General features: G+C 38.4%; 1 protein-coding gene across 2 annotated transcripts in view; it reads left to right on the top strand.

Annotated features, from left to right (window-relative positions):
* Positions 1–22,893, top strand: part of cacna1c (calcium channel, voltage-dependent, L type, alpha 1C subunit) — a 280,549-nt gene that overhangs the window by 147,129 nt on the left and 110,527 nt on the right. For both annotated transcript variants that reach the window (XM_062064918.1, XM_062064917.1), the window contains exon 4: positions 21,755–21,894. In XM_062064918.1, coding sequence (XP_061920902.1) covers positions 21,755–21,894 — 140 coding nt within the window. The remainder of the gene's footprint in view (positions 1–21,754; positions 21,895–22,893) is intronic.

Genomic DNA, 22,893 nt, shown 5'->3' with positions numbered 1-22,893 from the left:
CTGCCTGACAACATTAAACAACAAATTGTTGAAGTTGATTGTGTCTGTTTCTTAGGCAAAAGTTTTGTGTTTTAGTTCGGAGTATTTGAATGAATGACTGAATTAATGTATTTATTCCGGCAGACAGACATATATATATATATATACACATTATCACTCTTTGTAATTTAACAGACATGCAACGGCACCCACCGAAAAGGGATACGGAAAAAAGCAAGAATGCTTATCCATGTCCCGCCCCTAATTTACAATCAATTCATATGCTGGTTATATATGTTGGTTATATAGTCCAAGTTTCAAATGCAGATTTGATGGATACATGACAATTGCAGAACAAGTAAAACCTATGATAATGGATTATAATGACAAGGTTTTTTGTTTTTTTGGTCAATAGCATTGAGCGACCATGAGATTTGCTCCATATTGCCTGGGTATCTTTCGTCTTCTGAAGCCTTGTCTGGTGTGTTATGTCCCTTATTTCACAGTGAGTTCTTTTGCACCTGTGTCCCACAGTTGAGATAGTCCAAACAACTGGTCATGTTTTTGATAGTTTCCCAACAACACATTTTTTAACACTCTTAGGCTAGATTAATTTCTCCGCTCACATTGTCCCACATTTTCACCCCCGCTATAGTATGTGTCTGCCTATGTGTCTGTTTTTGCCAGCTCTCCTTGTCCTTTTGCCTCTCTATACGGCAGGCTGAGCGCTCATGTACTGGAGTAGTTGTTGACACTTTGAAGACACTGCAACTGATAAAAGTGCATTTATTTAGCCTTTAGTGGTGGGTGAAAGTGATGTCAACCCATGTGTGTGTGTGTGTGTGTGTGTGTGTGTGTGTGTGTGTGTGTGTGTGTGTGTGTGTGTGTGTGTGTGTGTGTGTGTGTGTGTGTGTGTGTGTGTGTGTGTGTGTGTGTGTGTGTGTGTGTGTGTGTGTGTGTCCAGGCAAGTTCAAGGGATTAATTTGTTGTTGTCCTCTAAATCCTGAATGCTTTGTCCTGCAAAGCACCGTGAAATCTCCTTTTCGCCTCCTTGACATACGCAACAAAGATGGCCGCACGATAATGCCGCGCCGCCATCCGAACGGCCTCTCATCTCTCTTGTAAAGCCTCTTACACCGCATCGCCCCTGTGTCAGCCATCTTGGCTCCAGGCAGGGATCGAGTCGCCTGCGGGGCAGGTTTTGTCAGGGGGAGATTGATGAGGCTGCAGCCGAGTCTCTGAGGGACCAGCGTGGGGGACGAGCTCCATCGAACCCCGAACAAGCAGAACTAATGTGCACGCGCCACAGGGAAGAAGGCAGGAAAAAAAGGGAGGACACTTGTAGATCTCCAATGTAAATATGTTGGCATTTAAGGAGCATCTGGAGCCAGTCTGTCTGTGTCCTTCCATACATCCTCTTATTAATTTCCCTTGCCACGGAGTTATTTGTTAATGTCATTGTCATGTCTTCATGAAGGACCATACTTGCCAACCTTGAGACCTCCGAATTCGGGAGATGGGGGGGGGTTTGGTGGTAGCGGGGGTGTATATTGTAGCCCGGGAGAGTTAGGGCTGCAAGGGATTATGGGTATTTGTTCTGTTGTGTTTATGTTGTGTTACGGTGCGGATGTTCTCCCGAAATGTGTTTGTCATTCTTGTTTGGTGTGGGTTCACAGTGTGGCGCATATTTGTAACAGTGTTAAAGCTGTTTATTAACACACCCTCAGTGTGACCTGTATGGCTGTTGATCAAGCATGTCTTGCAGTCACTTACGTGTGTCTGTAGAAGCATCATACAACGTGTGACTGAACCAGCCCGCTATTTGTATGGAGAAAAAGCGGACGCGACGACAGGTTGTAGAGGAAGCTAAAGGCAGTGCCATCACGGCTCGCCCTCAATATTGTTGTCCGGGTGAAAATCGGGAGAAATTCGGGAGAATGGTTGCCCCGGGAGATTTTCGGGAGGGGCAGTGAAATTCGGGGGTCTCCCGGAAAAATCGGGAGGGTTGGCAAGTATGTGAAGGACGGCCATGTTAGTGCGCGCGCTCAATGTGTACTCTGTCAAGCCATTAGGACACATCTGACAGTTTGAATAAATGCAAATATCTGGTATTTGTTGCATTTTCTTAACAAAAAGGAAAGGGAACACCTTGTGATTATCGGAGAGACAAGAGAGAAAAAGAGTTGTAATGATGGTGGGCATCATGCACTCAGCGGGGGGGTGGGGGGGGGGGGGGCGTGAAGATCACAAGATAACGAGAGGCGAACTCACGCATGTAAACACACAACACGTTTGCAAAGAAAAGTTCTAATGGTCACATTTACTGTAAGTTTACAGAAGTAGAGGAAGACAATTAAAAGGAGACAATCTTTAAGCAACAAGGCTGCACAATCAAGTTTTGTGATTGAAGGTGTTTGCGCTAACACTTCTTTATCAATCCCTATAAGCCAGTCGTGCCTACACTTTTTCAGCAGGCCAGCTAATTGACCATGTCAAGATGATCTATAGATGTTTTTTGTTAACATTTTAAATGTGTTTAATAGGGTTGTACAGTATACGGTATTAGTATAGTACTGCAATACTAATTAATCATATTCGGTACTATACCGCCTCTGAAAAGTACCAGTCTGCCATTGGTGGATCTACTTCTAACATCCACTGTAATGATACCAAGTACAGGAGCGTATCTAGTCAATACTACTATGATTACGTCGATATTTTTTGGCATCACATCTTTTTTCGTTTTTTTAAAAATTTATATTATGTTTATAAACTCAGGAAATATGTCCCTGGACACATGCGGACTTTGAATATGACCAATGTATGATCTGGTAACTACTTGGTATCGGATTGATACCCAAAATTGTGGTATCATCCAAAACTATAATGTAAAGTATCAAACAACAGAAGAGTAAGTGATTATTACATTTTAACAGAAGTGTATATAGAACATGTTAAAAGAGAAAGTAAGCAGATATCAACAGTAAATGAACAAGTAGACTAATAATACATTTTTACAGCTTGTCCTTAATAATTTAGACAAAATAACAGAATGGAAAATGACACAATGTGTTACTGCATATGTCAGCAGAGTAATTAGGAGCCTTTGTTTGCTTACTTACTAATAAAAGACAAGTTGTCTTGTATGTTCACTATTTTATTTAAGAACAAACTTGCAATAAGAAACATATGTTTGATGTACCGTAAGTTTTTGGTTAAAATAAAGCCAATGCAATTTTTTGTGATCCTCTTTATTTAGAAAAGTCCTGAAAAGTATTTGGTACCGGTACCAAAATATGGGTATCGGGACAACACTAGTTGGTGTATTACTTTATTCTGATGACTTTCATTGATTGAAATCAGACAGGACTCACAGTAGTTGCTGCAAGTTCCACAACTTCCAATTTACATTGTGGAGGGAAAAAAGTCCTCCTCTCTTTCTAATAGGAAATGAAAGTGGTTGGTTTTTAGCTTCCTATTTTGTGCAGCTTCCATACTTGTTTTTATAAACTTTAAACTTTACAAGAAATACATTGGAGGCTAACTAACTGCGTAGCTCGCTAGCTTGTATGTGCTAGTCTTGTACACCTCTTATTTTGTTAGTGCAGGCAGGATGGAGCAGCCCTTTTATTGTGAAGACAGTAACAATGCGGTCGATCTTTACATTTTTGACGTCTGTCGGATTAGAAAGTGCTTCTCGTGTTCCTGCAGGTTGTTTTTTTCTTCTTCACAGTAAGCTCACAGCAGCCAGCAGTCATCTCACAAGATCCTCGGGTGCTGTGAATTTCAGTCAAGTGACAAAAGTGACGTCGCAGCGAAGACTGATGATCAGTAATTTTTAGGTCTATTTTTTTTTAATGCCCGCAAACAACTGATACAGCCCCTGCCACCTACAGATAGCTTGCGATCAACCTAATGGGCTTATATAAGCAGCACATGAGGCCTAAACTGGCGGCCAGCGGGCAACATCCGGCACGCCAAAGTTTTTAATTTGGCCCGCCGACCATCACTCAAATAGGCTTGATGGAACCATTCAAAACAGGGTTAATCGTGTATGCAGTACTCCCGCCACCTAGCTGGGAGCAACAGCGAAGCATTTGTTTCACTATGAAGCATCAGTGGGTGAGTAGAAAAAGATGGCACTATCGACCCTGAAAAAATTCAGAATAAATTGCGAAAGTATGACTTTTAACAGCGACTCGACAACAAAGTATAAATGTATTGAAATTGCTGACTTTATCAATCAATCAATCAAAGTTTATTTATATAGCCCTAAATCACGAGTGTCTCAAAGGGCTGCACAAGCCACAACTACATCCTCGGCTCAGATCCCACATCAGGGCAAGAAACAACTCAACCCAATGGGATTACAATGAGAAACCTTGGAGTGGACCCCCCCCCTCCCCCACCTGGGCGACCGGTGCAATGGACGTCTAGCATAATAGTGTGAGAGTCCAGTCCATAGTGGATCTTGCATAATAGCGTGAGAGTCCAGTCCATAGTGGATCTAGCATAATAGTGTGAGAGTCCAGTTCATAGTGGGGCCAGCAGTAGATCATCTTGAGTGGAGACAGGTCAGTAGCGCAGAGACGTCCCCAACTGATGCACAGGAGTGGTCCACCCTGGGTCCCGACTTTGGACAGCTGTGGTCACTGAATCTGTGCCTCCCCCTCTCCGCAAAGGAGAGGGGGGCAGAGCAGAAAAGAGACGGCAGATCAACTGGTCTTAAAGGGGGGTCTATTTAAAGGCTACAGTATACAAATTATTTTTAAGATGGGACTTAAATGCTTCTTCTTTTGATGATGTCTTTTGTATTCATGGTCGTGTTGTTGTTGGCTGTTTAACTCTGGCGATCAAAACTGGCTAAATACATGTAGCGCTGAATTTGACGAGCAGAAGTCGATAAAGCTACATTCTAGGTTTAATTGTGTTAAACCACATGTGTGCAATGTTTTTTGTGTGTATTAACACTAAACATTCTATTTTATTTATACAACATACACAATGGAAATTATGTAAAATACACAATGTATGTTCTACTTTTCTAATGTTTATATTTTCACTATTAAAAATCCAAATAAAGGAAGACGTATAAAGAAATAAAATTGAGGAAGAACAGTAATTCAAAAGAAGGAAAATCTGTCTATCTAGCTGCACACGCTTAAAACGAGTAGTGAGGGCAGAATTCTGAATTTATTGACAGTGCAGTGTGAAAGCTGATGTGCTTACTGTGTAAATAAGTAAACACAGTCTCAAAGGAATATAACCTGCGGAGGCACTTTCTAAAGAAACATCCACATTTTGATGTGCGGCCCCGGAGACCTTGGGCTCCTGAAACTGCAGCTCTCTTCATGATGTGGTTGAATAGCCTTGCAGTACATGCTCATGTTAATGTTTAATCAATCATAACGCTCAATAGTTTCAAGAATCAAAGTCAAGAAGCGACTACTGGCTTTATCGTCCTGGCCTCTCAAAGGTCACTTTAAAGTGCAGATGGACCCAAAATGTTCATATGGATCATTACACCTGATCAGTGACATTTGCTTGCTGTGATGATCGTCAAGTAAACTTCATTTTTTTGTCTTTTTTTTTAAAAGGGAATTGCACTTTTTATTGACATTTTGCCTATCATTCATAATCCTTGTGTAAAACAAAAAAAATTTAGTTTTTATTTTTGTATGTATTGTATTGCATCCACCTACACTTATAGAGATTATTGAAACAACATCAAAGATTGTTGAACAAGAAAATATGGAACTAAAAAATTTCTGCAACAAAGATCACAAAAACCAGGATTTGGAAAATGATATAGATACAGATACAATTTTTTTCTCCCACATCAGTAATAATTGTTTTTATTATACAGATGATCAATATAATAGCAACATTAAATGTGATAACAAATTGTCAATTATTCATTTTAATAGCAGAAGCTTGTATGCAAACTGCAACAACATTAATAACTTTTTGGAACACATCAACGAACCCTTCAAAGTGATTGCTGTCACAGAAACATGGATTGATGATAAAAAAGGAATAGATTTTGATCTGGAAGGATATGAACTAAACTACATCAACAGAAACAACAAAAATGGAGGAGGAGTAGCTGTGTACGTGATGAAGAACCATATGCACGTACAACACTTAAGACCTTCAGTATATCAGTATGTGGAATTAAATTATGGAATGGATTAAGCAAAGCAATCAAACAATGTACTAATATGATCTACTTCAAGAAACTCTTCAAACTTAAAGTGTTTACAAAGTACAAAGAATTAAGAAGAATACTGAATTTACTTAATTCATCCATTCTTTCACTCTCAAAATAATCTTACTTATCTCATCATATGAAATGTAACTTACTTCACCAATTATTTTTTTTTAATTTTTTTTTAAAATTGTGATTACTTATGGAGTATATTGTGAATAAATTGAGAACAGGAAGTGAACAAAAGTTTTAGCAACTGTTATGTAAAATAAAAGGGATAAGATTAAATAAGCTCTGCTTCTTCCTACTCCTTTTCGAACATGTTGAAAAGAGAAACTGGAAATTGTGATGTATTATGTTGTATGCTTGCATGTTCGAAATAAACTCAAACTCAAACTCAAACTAGTAAATAAATGCAAGCAAAAGTCCGCTTACAAGGGAGCCATTGGAAGTCACTCTATTCTGTCTATAAAGCGCTCTAAAAACATCCAAACACCTCCATCAAGGTTTCAAATAAATGCTGTAAGTATATACAGTATGTAATGTACTGACAGGCAAATTCATAATGACATGTAATATTTACGTATTTTGCTCATTTTAAGCATACGGCGGCACATTCATTTCCCCAATATCACTGATTACTACTCACTGCAGACTTCATGCGAGCCAATAAACATAATAAAACATCACTTACTTGTACAATGTCTGCTCTCACTGGGATGCTAACTGTTAGGATGTTGACATGTTCCCGTTTAGATGAAAAATGACTCATAGTACTTGCGAAGAAAAAAGGGTTTTGGAACAAAGCGTCTTTTTGGGTCTTTTTGGGCCATTTATAGGACTAAGTTGGTTCTCAAAGTTGACCAACTTCTCAGTTTATGTCTCCATCATTTTAATATCCAGGTGAGAGACATGATTTATAGTCTAGAATTAACTTTCACGAGCTCCCAGGCGATAAATATGCTAATATTCAGTCCCTCTAAGAAGTCACAGTTGCACCAATTCACACAAATCCAATCACTCCTTGCAAATTATGCACGGCCTCGCAAATTTGTCCAATGCCCGCAACTTCCCCGCACAGTTTGGTCAATCAAATTTGTCTGTGAAGAGTGCTCAGACGCCTTCGTGAACTGTTTAATCAAAACATATGTTTGTCTCTTGTGTAGACGTAGCATGAACAACAACATGTAACAATATATCAACTCTTTATTGATCGAACGATGCATTTGTCGTCCTACAGCGTAACTCAGACCTACTTCCTGTTTCTGTTTACAGCGCTAAGCCCCATATATAGACATATATATGGCCCTAGTGTGTGATTGTGAGTGTGAATGTTGTCTCTCTATCTGTGTTGACCCTGTGATTATTTAGTTATTTATTTATTTGAAATAGGACAATGCATATTCATCAACATAGAGCAACAATGTAAATATGCCGGAGTTAGCACACTAGCTAATTTTCATCCGTTGTCCTAAGGCAGTTTAATACAGTAAACATTCAACAGAGCATGATACAAAAAAATACATAAATCACAAGACATTACACATTACAAACATACCATAAGCACAGACCATGGACAAAAAAATAAAACAAACAACAAACAAAAAAAAAACATGTGAATAATCTAATTGTGCTTGCATGTCTGATTAGTTCTCAACCACTGTTTCAGTGCAGTTTTAAATGTTAAATAGGTGTCACAGTTTCTGACATGGGCTGGCAGCCTATTCCATGACTGTATGCCTCTGATAGACCCCACCATTTGGCCAAATTTAGTCCTGCGCCTTTGTACGTTGCAGTCCCCTCTGGTCACTGCTCTGGTGTTTACTTGACTGCTATTTTTTTATTAATAACATCTATCAAGGAAGGGGGAGCAAGTTTATTTAGAACTGTAAAGATGAGGCAAACATCCATGAATATCTGATAATTATCTAAATCCTAAATATTATACTTACTTAAAATGTTACAATAATGATACTTTAGAGGCTTTTTGTCTAGAATTTTTAGTGTTCTCTTGAAGAAAGACTTTAGTGGCTTCATGATATTCTGTAGCAGTAGTTTATGTGGCTGAATATAATGGAATGCATATGTACCTTTGCCGATTCTGTAGTGAGAGAAGGTCTGATGTGTTTAAAATTGGATAGGTTAAACTTAATTATATGTTACATTTTCTGAGGTGGCGACTTGTCCAGGGTGTACCCCACCTTCTGCTCGAATGCAGCTGAGAGAGGCTCCAGCACCCCCCGCGACCCCGAGAGGGACAAGCGGTAGAAAATGGATGGATGGATCGATCGATATATACATAGATACAGTATATATACAATATATATATATATATATACACACATATACAGTGTCTATAGTATATATATATATCCTTGGATGGATATACAGTATATAAAGTGGTAAAGTGTTACCCCCGACGAAAACATCGACCCTGACTACGGTCTGCATGGGGACCGAACAGACATGTGTAACAACTACTTTATTACTGGTCACTCTTTATAACTCCTTGGGCAGATCTGAATGATTGTTATTTAAGTGTTTACCTAAGTAAGTGGGACGGCGTGGCGAAGTTGGTAGAGTGGCTGTGCCAGCAATCGGAGTGTTGCTGGTTACTGGGGTTCAATTCCCACCTTCTACCTTCCTAGTCACGTCCGTTGTGTCCTTGGGCAAGACACTTCACCCTTTGCCTCTGATGGCTGCTGGTTAGCGCCTTGCATGGCAGCTCCCGCCATCAGTGTGTGAATGTGTGTGTGAATGGGTAAATGTGGAAATACTGTCAAAGCGCTTTGAGTACCTTGAAGGTAGAAAAGCGCTATACAAGTACAACCCATTTATCATTTATCATTTATAAGTGTGAAGTAAAGGTTGTAATACTAATTACCACATTTGGCAAGACATCAAGGTTCAAGGTTCAATGTTCAACTTTATTGTCCCCGCGGGGAAATTTGTCTTGGGCACAGTGCATCATTGCTTTCTTAACATACACAAAAACAACAGAACAAAAACACAAGCGCAGACACAACTACAACCAGACAACTAACATTTAAACATCAGAACATGGAGCTTGATAGACATAGATGGCACTTTGATGCAGGCATAAAATCTACAGTATGGAGATAAAGATAAAGTGCCAGTGTGCATTGCACTAGAGCTCATAGATAAAGTGCTTTACACTTTCACTTGCAGCGCGGCGTCTCCTTGTTTAAAGCGTTACCTTTACTGTTAGTTTTGAAGCCCAAATACCTCCATATTGCGCTTCACGCACCCTCTTTATTAACCAGTAGAATTATAATTTTTTGCCATTACTCCTCTCCAATATGTTATTGCTTGTATGCACTTTGTGTGTGCCTCTGTATTGTGGCCAAACAGCTCAATTTTTGTTTCATCTGACATCACATGGACAAAGATAAGACCTTCTGGAGGAAAGTTCTGTGGTTAGATGAAACACAAATTGAGCTGTTTGGCCACAATACCCAGCAACATGTTTGGAGGAGAAAAGGTGAGGCCTTTAATCCCAGGAACACCATGCTTACCGTCAAGCATGGTGGTGGTAGTTTTATGCTCTGGGCCTGTTTTTCTGCCAATGGAACTGGTGCTTTACAGAGAGTAAATCATGGGACAATGAAAAAGGAGAATTACTTCTAAATTCTTCAGGACAACCTAAAATCATCAGCCCGGAGGTTGGGTCTTGGGCACAGTTGGGTGTTCCAACAGGGCAATGACCCCAAACACACGTCAAAAGTGGTAAAGGAATGGCTAAATCAGGCTAGAATTAAGGTTTTCCTTCCCAAAGTCCTGACTTAAACGTGTGGACAATGCTGAAGAAACAAGTCCATGTCAGAAAACCAACATATTTAGCTGAACTGCACCAATTTTGTCAAGAGGAGTGGTCAAAAATTAAACCAGAAGCTTGTCAGAAGCTTGTGGATGGCTACCAAAAGCGCCTTATTGCAGTGAAACTTGCCAAGGGACATGTAAGCAAATATTAGCATTGCTGTATGTATACTTTTGACCCAGCAGATTTGGTCACATTTTCAGTAGACCCATAATAGATTCATAAAAGAACTAAACTTCATGAATGTTTTTTGTGACCAACAAGTATATGCTCCAATCACTCTATCACAAAAAAATAAGAGTTGTAGAAATTATTGGAAAGTCAAGACAGCCATGACATTATGTTCTTTACAAGTGTATGTAAACGTTTGACCATGACTGTATTTATAAAGTATATATGCATACATACATGTGGGCATTGATTTTTTTATTTTTTTATTAGATGTGCTGAAACCTTTAGAAACCCTGATGAAGCGCACTGTCATTCATTCATTCATTGAAATTGTACATTTTAACATTGACATTCTCCGTAGGAATGCATGTGCACAACCAATGGGGAGCGATGCTTTCTAATAAACAGATTATAACGGGATTGTCTTTGAATATAGTTTGTCGTTATAACTTGGTAAAGTAGATGGCATCCTAATTTTGCTTCTTAACACACAGAGAATAATAAGAAGACGCAGTAGGAGGGATCAGTAGACAATGTCTTTTTAGCAGCAACACATTTTGTGACATTTTCTGGTCTCTGTGTACACTTTTACAGACGTGAAAGCACCAGCTGTGATTTGGATAAACTTGTGTCTTTGTGTAAGTTAGTACGTAGTTGTTTTTATAATGCGTGGGTTTCAACGGCGCTACTATGGCAACCGCGGGGGAGTGGGTGTTTGCAGCTAATCCCGTTTGGGTGTCACGGTGCCACCGCAAGGAGAGACGCTCCTCAATCTTGAAAAGAAATAAAACAGTTGCATTAGATTCTCTTTGACGCTGCAGCCAATGATTACATCAGTAACATTTCTCTGCATGCTATGGATTCACAGCATTACACACACATTCGCACACGCACACATACACACAAACACACACATTCGCAGACATACACACTGTGTCACTTTCTGTCCGTACATTTTCACTCTGTTGGGTTTTGGTTTCGCTCCACTGGGTATCAACCAGGAAGGAATGATGGAGTCATTCTTCACACACATGCACACACACACACACACACACACACACACACACACACACACACACACACACACACACACACACACACACACACACACACACACGCACACACACATACACACTTTCTCCCGTAGGAGATAGAGAGGGTATGTTTGGTTGTGATAGCGACATAACATTTACTGTGTCCTGAGAGAAACAGAGGATTTCTTTTGACTTTGAACACTTGCTTATGGGTGATACGGCCTGAAATCTATATTGCGATATATATTGCAGTGTCCTGCGATACCAGTATATGTATCACCATATATTATTTGGCAAATAAATGAAGATAGGGCCATTTCAAAACAGGTTACAAAGGCTCATAATTTAGTTGCTGAAGTATGCAGTAACATATTGCTTAATTTCCAGTTGTATTATTTTCTCAAAACTATAGTTAATCTAGTTGATAATTTGCTGTTAATATCTGATTAGTTCCTGTTGTTACATGGTAACATCTACACTTCTGTTAAAAAGTAATAAACACTTATTTGTCTGTTGTTTGGATACATGAGTAAGTAGGTAAGTGATAAATGATAAATAAATATAAGTGCATTTTATTTATAAAGCGCTTTTCACACAGATAAAAATCACAAAGTGCTGTACAAAACATAGGTGAATTAACACAACAAATACATTAAAACAACAGGGGCAACATAAAAATTATTTTTTTTAAACAGTTAATAACTCCATTAACTACAAACTTTTCTAAAAAGCGATGACTTCAAAAGTTTTTGAAAAGAGACAACACAGTCAAGCTCATGGAGGGACTGGTGCAGGTCATTCCAGAGTCTGGGGGCTACAGCCTAGAATGCTAGGCCCCTGTGGCATGTTTTAAAATTACGTTTTGGGATCTTTAGGAGACCCTGGCCTGAAGACCAAAGGCTGCGCCCTGAAGTGTAGGGGCACAAAAAATCAGCGATATACTAAGGGGCCCCACCATGGAACGCACAGAAAGTCAGGACTAAAATCTTAACTTTTATGCAAAATTTGACTGGAAGCCAAAGAAGACTTGATAGAATGGGGGTAATGCGGGCTGTTTTGGGTGCACCGGTCAAAAGTCGGCAGCCGCATTCTGTTCAGTCTGAAGTCTCTTGGAGTTGACTTGTTCAAAGAAGTGAAAACGGATGAACACGTGAATGATCATTTTGAGATCCAATTTTGACAACAAATTTCTCAATTTAGAGATTTTTCTCAGGTGATAAAAACAGTTTGGTCAGTTGACAGCGGTGACCCTCCAAAGACATTGACTGATCAAAAACAATCCCAAGGTTTCTGAGGCTGGTTTTAACAGATGCATATTCTTCCAGTGACTGAGTGCGTTCCCTCCGGGTACTCCGACTAACTCCCACCTCCAAAGACATGCACCTGGGGATAGGTTGATTGGCAACACTAAATGGTCCCTAGTGTGTGAATGTGAGTGTGAATGTTGTCTGTGTTGGCCCTGTGATGAGGTGGTGACTTGTCCAGGGTGAAACCCGCCTTCCAGCTTTGTGCAGCAGATATGGTCACACATGCAGAAACTGTCATTTAGTCGTCTGTCTTAGGCTGACAGCATCCTCATGCAGTACATCGTCTTCACTTTGTCTTCATTTGTGTTTTCATGTGGAAAATAAAAAATACACAACATTGTGTTGAACAGCACTAAAACCACACATTCACCTTCAGTGTTTCATTATCTTCTACAAACGTATATGCTTTATTTTACTGCCTTCATCTCTTTTCTCAAGGATACACACACACACACACACACATTCTTGTATCTGTTACCTTCTCGAGACCTCCGAAGAATGCCTACCTCTTTAGGACCACCCTTTCTAGATATATAAAGATTTGTATTTACAATATTAATAATATATACGTACATACTATGCAAATATAAAAAAAGCTTGTTGTGAAAAAAGGTCACAATTTTACAAGAAAAATATAGAATTTTGGCAGTATTATAATAAAAGTCATATTTTTAGTTACAGCAAGTCCAAATTTTACAAGAAAAACTGAACATTTGTGCAATATTATGATAAAAGTTTTAATTTTACTCAATAACAGTCGCAATTGTACAAGAAAAGCTGAACATTTTGGCAATTTTATGAAAAAAGTCATAATTTTACTCTACAAATGTCACAATTTTATAAGAAAAGTTTAAAATGTTGGCAATATTATAATAATAAACGGAATTTTACTTGGCAAAAATTTCAGTATTTTATTATAAGAACAACAAAAACATTGGCAATATTATGATAAAAGTCTGAATTTTATATGACACATGTCACCATTTTGCATTAAAAAGTAATAATTTTACATTAAAAAGTAATTATTTTACATTAAAAAGTAATAATTTTACATTATAAAGTACTAATTTTACATAAAAAAGTAATAATTTTATGAGAAACCATTGCAATATTACAGAAACAGAAAGAATATCAGAAATTGTTCCCAATTTTATAAGAAAAAAGTCGACACATTGTGAAAAAAAGACTGCTTTTAGTTTTAAAAAAATGTATTGAATTTTTTGTTGGTAATAGTTTTTTAATCTTCATTATTTACTTCAAGTTATTATAGTATGTATCTATATATAAATTTATTTATTTTAAAAATTAATTTTGGTGCATTTAAATTTTTTACACACACTTGTTATTTCATGTCTTGACCAGAGGGGGAAGCACTTTTATAACCGACACACAGCCAATTTGAAAAAATCCCTTCTTTTTGGGACCACCCTAATTTTGATAGATTTCACCACCAGGGGTGCAAATGAGACATTCTCTATTAGATGCAATGGTTTTCCTTATTGGGACCATGATTTCGGTCCTAATTTGTATACCGGTCCTCATATGGAATGTACTTTTCCTTGTTGATGTCTCAAAAAGGGTAGGAATACAAGAACACACACACACACAGACACACACACACACACAATCTGTCTATAGGAGATGATTTATGCTTCTGTGTTATTTTATTTTTAGACCAATTACTCCCTTTCTCGTTCTACTCTACTCTCCTTTTTTGCCACTTTTGTGTGTATTTACAGATCTCCCCTAATGTTTATTTTACCTTTTTCTGTCTCGCCGCCGCTAAAAGCAAGCAGGTCAGGTTGAATAAACGTCACTTGTCGCTGTATTATCTTCTTTTGTTGAGTCGCCGCTCCAGGCACCCTCTCACAGACCAGCGCATGAAGACGATGAATCAATGAATAATTAATTCAACAACAATGAAAGCTTAATGCTAATGCATTTACTGTCTGTTTGCACACGTCGCGCGCTTGTCTGCTAATGTGCGAGTGACACAATACACAAGTTTTGGCGTCTCACAATTATTCCAAATAAGGGGTAACCATTTACATGTTTTTTATTTCTGATACAAACATTGGAACCTTGAGTTTTGGCAGATTATACATGCTTCTATTATTTTTTTTATATAGAATGTTGGAAAATGTTTGATCAAGTGAAATTAGTCAAACAGAGAACAATGGCATGAAAAACACTAAAATATTTATTATTAACCATGTGGAATTAACTTATGCTGTCTTTAAGTTGAAGTGAAGTGGTAATTGTTTTTTGGTGAACCATAGTGGCTACAATAACTCACGACGTTAAGCTCATGACGCAGTAAGTTGAATGATGCGTACACGTTTGTTACTGGATACTTTCTAATGCGCTTCTGCCTTGGAGAGTTTGTATGTGTAAGTAATATGCAACTATAATTATTTGATACTTGTTATATTGACAAATGCGGTGTTTTACGTAGATTGCAATATTGTTCAATAAAAGACATATATTTACATAGTTTTAGTTTATTTCTAACAAGCACACAATTACAACATGATACATCACAATTTCAAGTTTCTCTTTTCAACATGTTCGAAAAGGGGTAGGAAGAAACAGAACTTACAGTATTTAATCATACCCCTTTTCCATTACATAGCAATTGTTAACACTTTTCCCTTCCTGTTCTCAGTTTATTCACAATATACTCCATAAATAATACAATTTAAAAATAAATAGATAATTAGTGAAGTAAGTTGTATTACATATGGCGAGATAAATACGATTATCAATAAATTCAGAATGTTTATCATGGTTCTTCTTCTTTGTACTTAGTAAACACTTTGAGTGTGAACAGTTTCTTAAATTGAATCATATTAGTACACTGTTTGATTTCTTTACCTAATCCATTCCATAAATTAACTCCACATACTGATATACTAAAGGTTTTAAGTGTTGTGCGTGCATACAAATGTTTTACATTACATTTTTCTATAAGGTTATTTTTCTCCTCTTTGTTGAGAAGAATTGTTGTATGTTCTTGGGTAGTAGGTTGCCGTTTGTTTTGTGCATAATTTTGGCTGTTTGCAAATTCACTATATCGTGGAATTGCAATATTTTTGATTCAATAAAATCGAAATATTTGTAGCCGGTAGCCTACCATGTTTACCTTTTTGTTAACTTGTGTTTGGTTAACTTGTGTTGCCAGATATTTCGACGGTAATGGGTGTGTGTTGACTTATTTTCCCGAGCATAGTAGGTATATACTGCAGTAAGCTGTACACTGACTACTCTAAAGTGGATTAATTTCTGTAGTATTGCCGCCCTGTGCTCCAGCTTCTGCTTCACACTGTCAAAGTACATGCTGAAATTATATTTCCCATCAATGAACGGTAGCGCCGTAGCGCATCAGTGCCAGCAGCTATCGTGCAGCTCCATTCTAATAAAGAGAAAAATATAGACGTATAAAAACAAGCTTTTTTAAAATGAGATTCCGACCTGAAGCTATAGCTCTGTTGACCACATAAAGACACACTAGCCTTTTTATTAGTGGTGCATGTGCGATCTGTAAAAGGTCAAGGGTCACTGGTGACAATTACGCAAGTGTAATCTTGACCAACGTAATCCTTGTGCTGGGCTTAGGTCTGTTAATTGAAAATGGTGGTGGCATGTTCATAGAAAGCAACATGGTGTTGAAGCAACGAGGAGTTTTAAAGGCCTACTGAAATGAGATTTTCTTATTTAAACGGGGATAGCAGATCCATTCTATGTGTCATACTTGATCATTTCGCGATATTGCCATATTTTTGCTGAAAGGATTTAGTAGAGAACATCGACGATAAAGTTTGCAACTTTTGGTCGCTGATAAAAAAAAGCCTTGCCTGTACCGGAAGTAGCGTGACGTCACAGGTTGAAGACCTCCTCACATCTGCACATTGTTTTCAATCATGGACGCCAGCAGCGTGAGCGATTCAGACCAAAAAAGCGACGATTACCCCATTAATTTGAGCGAGGATGAAAGATTTGTGGATGAGGAAAGTAAAAGTGAAGGATTAGAGGGCAGTGGAAGCGATTCAGATAGGGAAGATGCTGTGAGAGGCGGGTGGGACCTGATATTCAGCTGGGAATGACTAAAACAGTAAATAAACACAAGACATATATATACTCTATTAGCCACAACACAACCAGGCTTATATTTAATATGCCACAAATTAATCCGCATAACAAACACCTCCCCCCTCCCGTCCATATAACCCGCCAATACAACTCAAACACCCGCACAACACACTCAATCCCACAGCCCAAAGTACCGTTCACTTCCGCAAAGTTCATACAGCACATATATTTCCCCAAAGTTACGTACGTGACATGCACATAGCGGCACGCACGTACGGGCAAGCGATCAAATGTTTGGAAGAAAGCTTCGTACTCACGGTAGTGCGTCTGCTATCCAACTCAAAGTCCTCCTGGTTGTGTTGCTGCAGCCAGCCGCTAATACAACGATCCCACCTACAGCTTTCTTCTTTGCTGTCTTCATTGTCCATTAAAAAAATTGCAAAAGATTCACCAACACAGATGTTGGCAGATGTTGGAATTTTGCGATGAGAACAGAGCTGTTTGTATTGGGACACAATGGTGTCCCAATACTTCCGCACACTCCGTGACGTCACGCGCAAACGTCATCATACCGAGACGTTTTCAGCCGGATATTTCCCGGGAAATTTAAAATTGCACTTTATAAGTTAACCCGGCCGTATTGGCATGTGTTGCAATGTTAAGATTTCATCATTGATATATAAACTATCAGACTGCGTGGTCTGTAGTAGTGGGTTTCAGTAGGCCTTTAATGTTTAACTTGATCTCAATTTATTTGATCAAATTTTACCTTATTCTATTTTATTTTATAAATATATCTAAGTGAATTTTTAATTTACATATTCGTTTTATATATATCATCCATTCATCCATTTTCTACCGCTTGTCCCTCTCGGGGTCGCGGGGGTGGAAGACGGGAGTACACCCTGGACAAGTCGCCACCTCATGCAGGATTTCAACTGTATTTTATTTTATCAAATTTGGTATAATTTTTTATATTAAGACATTTAGTTCAATTGTATTACAAATGATCTTATTTTATCTAATCATATTTTCTTTGATTAAATGTTGTCCTATTTTGTATAATTTTGTCCTATTTTATAAAATGTTATTGTATCAATTTATTTTAATTGTATCTAATTTTATTTCATATGATCAAAACGTGTTTTGTTTTATCTAATTTCATCTTATTTGTTCTAATTTTATTTGATTACATTGTATGCTATTTTATAAAAAAAAAAATATTTTATTTTATTTCATGAATTTTCTGTTACATTTCTTCTTATTATAGCCTCACAAAGTAGGGGAAGAGGAGTGTGACAGCAAAGTAGCAATTAGGACCATGTGATGTGTGTATTCCTGGTACAGTGCTGATCACTGTGTGTGTATGTGTGTGCGCATGCGTGCGTGCGTGCTGCAGCCTGCAGTTTCCATGGCAACATGGGAACCCATCTTGGTCTCTATGGTAACTTGTGGTTGGCACCTAGGAAGAAGGATGCAGAGAGTGGGAGTGAAAGCAGGAAGAAAGAAAAGTTGATGTTCATAATTCACGACATGGACAAAAGTTTTGAGACAATCACTTCATCAATCAAGTGTTGATCTTGTAGTCTTTGAGCAGATAAAAGTATAAACCAGGCTGTCATTCATCTGTAGCTTTAATACGAACGCGGAAGGTCAAGGCGAATGGGATGGTACGCTGGGACGTCGATGCTGTAATCCGATTGGCCGAGCTGATGGATAGATGGTTGAGTTGACCTCTTATGTTTAACCTGATTACTGCCGCCACACGCTCACCTTTCCTCCATCTTTTAGCCTCTCATTCCTTTCCCATCGCTAACCAGATTACATTATGGATTTTGCCCTTTCTGAGGTTGCTTAGTGTGTGTTTGCGTGCTTAGTGTGTGTGTGTGTGTTTGTGTGTGTGTGTGTGTGTGTGTGCGTGTGTGTGTGTGTGTGTGAGCTGCTCCTACCAGATGTTCTCCTCTTCTTCAGTGTCTGTCACTGGCAGCATGTTTTGAGTATGTGTGTGCGTGTGTGATTGGCAGTGATGGAGAGCCATGCTCATCAAAGGTGTGTGTGTGCGTGTGTGTGTGTGTGTGCGTGTGGTTGCGTGCGTTCGCACGTGTGTAATTAATTACACGACTCGCTCTGCGGTGGAGGGTGATGAATGCACAAACAATGAATTATTGAAAGTCTGCAAGTGACACATGAAATAATTAAAAAGGTGTTTAATGGATCTTTATGCCTCACCTGGAAAGAAAACACTTTAAATCACTTTAAGAACTTTAAACCTTTAAACCTGAAATGTCCAAAGTTTACCCACCAAGGGTTACATGCAGAAATATATATATATATATATATATATATATATATATATATATATATATATATATATATATATATATATATATATATATATATATATATATATATATACAGTATAATAATAAAATTTAAAATTGCTCCTAAAGCTCTGACCACTGAAGTGTAATGTACAGTGTTTATAACACATTATATGCAATCAACATGAAGTGAATCACAAGTTTTGTCAGCATAACGTTTTCTTTATTTAAAATAAATCGAAAATATCAGTTAATTAAATGCAAAAATCCTCACATTTTTTGGTGCAATACATCAACGCATTAGTATAAAGCACTGATGTAAGCTGCTTTTTTGAAACCTTTGATGTTGTTAGAGCAGTCAGACAGGATGTTGCGCAGAGCACTTTTATTGTGAAGGCTGAAAGTGTGTTGCTGTTCTTAAGGGCACTTGACGACTGCTATGTTTTTGAGTGGAGACAATTTGAAGCTACGTAGAAAAAAGAAAATTACAGCTGCTGTCCTGTCTGTACATCAATCCTACATCAATCTTACATTGATCTTACATTAATCTTACATCGATCTTACATTGATCTTACATTAATCTTACATCGATCTTACATTGATCTTACATTAATCTTACATCGATCTTACATTGATCTTACATCGTTTTTACATTGACCTTACATGGATCTTTCATTGAGCTTAAATACACACAAACACACACAAGTTTTCGAAAACATTTATTTTTACTTATTTTTTAGGGGCCAAGCAATAACAATGGAGCTACGGGCCACACTTTGAACATCCTTTCTCTACACTTCCTAATAGTTGGAGTGTGCGAAACATTTCATTTATTTCAATCAATATGGGAAAAACCCATTCTAAAAAAAAGATATATATATGTTATATTTATTTTATAGTCAGTATTTTGGCACTATTATTCCATTAATAAAGACGTAAAAAAATCCCGCATTTGAATGATATGCAGTTGTCTCCCGCCACATCGCAATTCAAAGTTTGCGGTTTCACTCTAGCTATATTTTAAAGCATATGTCATGTAATTTGAGTGTAATTTCAGCATTGTAAAGCATAAAAATGCCTAAATGAAGTAAACATATCTAAATGAATTCTACAGTAGCAATGGCCAATAAATGAGACCAGACAAATTAGAGCGCACGGTTCAGTGTTGTGGCCACTGATTGGCTGAGCCTCAGGCAGCATTACTATATTGAATTAAAGGAGTCTAAAGGTGACTATGTGGGTGGTATTTCATGTCTAGAGGGCTCTCAAAATGTTAAAATGTGTATTTGGAACAGGTTTTTATGCCCTAACTGTGAAAATATTTGATTTATAGTTGATAGTTCCTACTTTACAGAAATTAATTTGCCGTGGTCAAGCCCGTAAACAGAAAACGACAAGAAGGGGCGTCCCAATCTGATTAATATCAGTTCAATGTCATCAAATAAACAAGTATTGGGTTGTATCCGCTTGCATGTAAAATGTGTGATATAATGTCCAATACAAACAGTGCAGCAGCATGTTTATTTGTGCAAAGCTGTAAATGTAAATATCCTCCAGTACTCACACAAGGTTGGTCTTTTTTTTTTAGTCGTCATTTATAAAAGGTATACACAGTAAGCTACAAGGAGCTAGCAGCTACGCAACAGCTAAGCACACAATAGTGCACAAGCTAGACATACGTAATGAGTGTCCTTCATTGCAGTCTAAAACAGCACATTAGTCAATATAAATAAGTATCAAATAATTATAGTTGCATATTACTTATACACACAAAGTCTCCAAGGCAGAAGTGTATGAGAAAGTATCCAGTAACAAATGTGTCTGCATCATTCAACTTAATGCGCCATGTGATTAACTTCATGAATTATAGTGACCACTAAAAAGACAGTTAATAATAAATATGTTAGTGTTTTTCATTGTTCTCTGTTTGACTAATTTCACTTGATCAAACTTTTTCTAACTTTCAAAATACAAAATAATAAAAGTATGTATGATTCCTGCTGATTTTGAATTAATATCGGTATTACCAATACTTAGGGCTCCAATATCAGTATCGTATCAGAAGTGTTGCATCGGGACATCACTAGTAACAACAATAAATGAGGTCTTATTTCATATCGGTATGATTAAATGTTTTTATAAATGTGGCCTGTCAATGGTTAAAAATATTTTTGTGTAGCTGAGGGTCAAACGTCAAGGTAGTTTTTATATTTTATCTCCTGGTTCCTCCCACAGAGGTCTGGTGAGATCTGGTTGACCCTCTAACCTCAAACTTCTGGCCCAGCCTGAGTGTGACCATGGGAAACCACCAGCACCCACACAAGCGGGCAGTGTGGACAGATTGATGGATGAAACTAAATATTTGGATGGTATTTTTTTTAATAAACCACCTCCAAGGGGGAGAGTGGGTGTTTTTTTCTTGGTTTAGTATCTGAAGGCAACATCATCGTCTTGTCATGTTATTTCCATTGGGAAATGACGGATGATGAGCTGCACAAAAAAGTGCTCTATAACGTTATGCAATATCGCTGAGGTCGTTTGGGGCCATTTCCCAGGAACCCCTCTCAGTTGGGGGTCACGGCTATGAAAACACATTTCTCCAGTAAAACGTCTAAAATGCACACGCAGTCAAGACAGGAAGTGAAGCACTTTGTTTAAATAAACTAAAGACCACAACATGGAACGCATGGATGATGATAATATGATAATGTGTAATTAGTTACAATGCTGTAGACAGGAATGTAATTTAGAGTAGCCAGTGTACAGCAACCACTAAAAATTACCTACTAATTTCTCTTTCCCTGCAGGAGCGCGTGGAGTACCTGTTCCTCATCATCTTCACTGTGGAGGCGTTCCTGAAGGTGATAGCGTACGGCCTGCTCTTCCACCCCAACGCCTACCTGAGGAACGGCTGGAATCTGCTGGACTTCATCATCGTAGTCGTCGGGTGAGTCAGCGGCGTGCGGATGATTTCCTGTGTGAAAACTCACCAGTGAGTCACAAAGTCGCGCGCGGTAAAGTCGCCGCACTAAATCTCGGCCCCTTAGTGGCTTTGGTGAGCCTGAAACTGATTAGCTTGTTAGATTCTGATAGCAAAGCTGTACTCTGTTTTTTCTTTATCTGCCACTCAGCGACTGTAGCCCATCTGCTAAGCCTCAGTGTGTGTGTGTGTGTGTGTGTGTGTGTGTATGTGTGTGTGTGTGTGTGTGTGTGTGTGTGTGTGTGTGTGTGTGTGTGTGTGTGTGTGTGTTATCTTTCTGTTTGCCTCTCTGGTTCTTTTCACGTCTGCATTGAGACTTTGTGATGACACATTCATATATTTTTATCCCTGATTCTCTGGCCTTCAAAGTTTGGATTAACAAATACGGCACTTTAGTCTGATTTTAGGACGAATGTTGCAGTAAACACTCGCGGGACGCTCTGTTAAAGGCCTACTGAAACCCACTACTACCGACCACGCAGTCTGATAGTTTATATATCAATGATGAAATCTTAACATTGCAACACATGCCAATACGGCCGGGTTAACTTATAAAGTGCAATTTTAAATTTCCCGCTAAACTTCCGGTTGAAAACGCCTTTGGATGATGACGTATGCGCGTGACGTAGCCAGTGAAACAGGAGTATCGGTAGCCCATTGAAGCCAATACAAAAAGCTCTGTTTTCATTTCATAATTCCACAGTATTCTGGACATCTGTGTTGGTGAATCTTTTGCAATTTGTTTAATGAACAATGGAGATTGCAAAGAAGAAAGTTGTAGGTGGGATCGGTGTATTAGCGGCTGGCTGTAGCAACACAACAAGAAGGACTTACTTGGATAGCAGACGCGCCAGCCGATGCTAGCCGCCAACCGCATCTGTGTTGGGGTGAAGTCCTTCGTCGCGCCGTCGATCGCTGGAACGCAGGTGAGCACAGGTGTTGATGAGCAGATGAGGGCTGGCTGGC

Source organism: Entelurus aequoreus, linkage group LG12 (assembly GCF_033978785.1).
Source record: "Entelurus aequoreus isolate RoL-2023_Sb linkage group LG12, RoL_Eaeq_v1.1, whole genome shotgun sequence".
In the NCBI taxonomy this organism is placed as follows: domain Eukaryota; kingdom Metazoa; phylum Chordata; class Actinopteri; order Syngnathiformes; family Syngnathidae; genus Entelurus; species Entelurus aequoreus.
This window is presented reverse-complemented; position numbering and strand designations above follow the sequence as displayed.